Consider the following 2,072-nt stretch of genomic DNA (forward strand, 5'->3'; position numbering starts at 1 on the left):
CCACCCTGAGTAGATACTTTGGTGCAGTCCGGAATCTCGCAGATCCGACCACCACCATGGGACCAGCAGTGACCGTAACGCTTGGCCTTCTTGGTGCAACCAGGCTCAGTGCAGGTCTTATATCCACCGTGCTGGAAGCAACGTTGGTACAACTTGGCACGCTTACAGCACCCAGCCACAGAACAGCGTGAACCGCCGCCATGACGAACGCAACACCCGCGTGACACAGCCAAGTTGCTGCAGCATTCGGCCTGGCACAACCGAGTATGCGTTTTACGCTTGCGTACTTGTGACTTGGCACCATGAAACTGGCTTGTCGAGTGCGGCGATGACGATCTATAGTCTTTGCTGTCACGCACCGGTGGCGTGTGCGATGCCCTGCTGCTGCTGCTAGCACCGGCAGTGTATATAGCAGCCAGCGAAAGGAGTGGCAATCGGGTGTTGTTGGTGCCATCGCAGCGTACGTTGTTGAAGTGCTTTTCGATCGGCGCATATGTGACCGGTGTCTTACGGATGGGCGAGAGCGAGAGTGCAACCCGTTCCAAGCGCACCACTGGCGATAAGCTATGGAAGAGCGACAATGGAGGCGGAGTCGCGGCAGCGTTGTACTTGGGCGTTTGCATTTCCGCCTTGATGTTCGGATTCAGAAGGAAGGCGATCTCGGCCTTGCCCTTCATGATTCGTTCGACCAGAGAAGCGGTGGTTTGTCGACTGAGACGTGAATTCAAAAATGAGCCACCACCAGGGTGGTTCGCCATCGTGCTACAAAGGCGGCAATTTCGATGTCGAAAAAACGCTCGGGATGAGTGCTCAGAAGCGCATTAGAAGGATTTTTGTGGCCGAAACGCAACGAAATGCACGCGTGGTGTGTGACGGAGTCCGGATTCACTTGCGTGACGTCCACGACTCGCCAGACAATACGAAAAATCAGCATCACGAGTTTTCAACAGTACCAGTCTGCGCGGTCTCGAGCTTTATAGAATCAAAACGCTGGACGCGAAGGTGAGTTACATTGCTACCACGGTCCCTTACAACGTCAAATAGTCCTTCGTGCAGGCATCACTGCTATTCAGGGTGGTAGCGCCGGTAAAAGCGCCTCCTTGTTTGACAGCATAGGTTCGACTAGGTTCGCAGCAGCAAAGGTTGCTTGGGGATTTTTTCTGCGTGCGTTTCTTCTTCAGCCAGAGTGCCGGTGGTGCAGACATGCAACGCCGATCTTGACTCACATAATGCTGCATTTCCAGATAAGCCAGTGGCTGATTCGCATGACGGTGTTCAGTATTCGGGTGTTTTAACTGTTAAAAGCACTGAACCGCTCAAGTTTTGGCAGCCGACCATGCGCGCACAACGAACTCCTTTACACTAACTACACCGTTGTCGTGGGCACACAGTTTTTATCCTGTTTGCGCATACATTGTGAGCATTTCGTGGTGAAAAGTTTAAGATCCGGTATGAGACGACAGAATTTAGCAGCTCCAGATTAGCGCAGTTCTTCTTTTTTACTTCAAAATAAGTCTCAGATTAAAAAAAATATATATTTGAGTATTACAGTTCAAAAATTGTCAATCGTAAAATATGCTCGTCAAACCATTCCAATTTTGGGCAAACTATGTCAATATATTTTTTTGCAATTTTCTTATGTGATGAAATAATCAGGGCCTTTAGGTCATGTTGTTATTGATGTACTTGACCTACTGTCGGCTACCCGTCCTTTTACGTATGGAGTCCAACCGAAGGGAGCCAGGTGACATACGAGCCGGAGCTAGAAGTAGCATGATACCGGTGACCAACCGGCGGACATTCTGTCCACAGAGACGGCTAGGGAGAAGACATTTCCGGCAGCTACGGGTACGGGGGTCCCGTAGCCCGTCCTCATGCACTCCCGTTATATAGCGTGTAATATACAGATTGAACTACACCTTTCACTCACTTCAGGTGCATTCGACAGTCGAGACGCGAACGATACGCATCACAACTTGCACGGTTGCTAGCCGTGATCCCCGCCACTCTGCACACCCTCCTTCGTCACCGCTACCGCTGAACTCTATGCCTACCTTGCCAATTAGTCCAAA

At 50.7% G+C, this 2,072-nt stretch overlaps 1 protein-coding gene across 1 annotated transcript; it reads right to left on the reverse strand.

Annotated features, from left to right (window-relative positions):
• Positions 1-162: 162 nt before the first annotated feature.
• Positions 163-758, reverse strand: PPTG_11585 (hypothetical protein; the record flags this gene model as incomplete). The annotated part of the gene is made up of 3 exons (XM_008907696.1): positions 163-251; positions 360-390; positions 465-758. The coding sequence occupies 3 exons, from the start codon at positions 756-758 to the stop codon at positions 163-165; spliced, it is 414 nt and encodes a 137-aa protein (XP_008905944.1).
• Between the last annotated feature and the right edge of the window lie 1,314 nt (positions 759-2,072).

This window comes from Phytophthora parasitica (genome assembly GCF_000247585.1).
Source record: "Phytophthora parasitica INRA-310 unplaced genomic scaffold supercont2.27, whole genome shotgun sequence".
Classification (NCBI taxonomy): domain Eukaryota; phylum Oomycota; class Peronosporomycetes; order Peronosporales; family Peronosporaceae; genus Phytophthora; species Phytophthora nicotianae.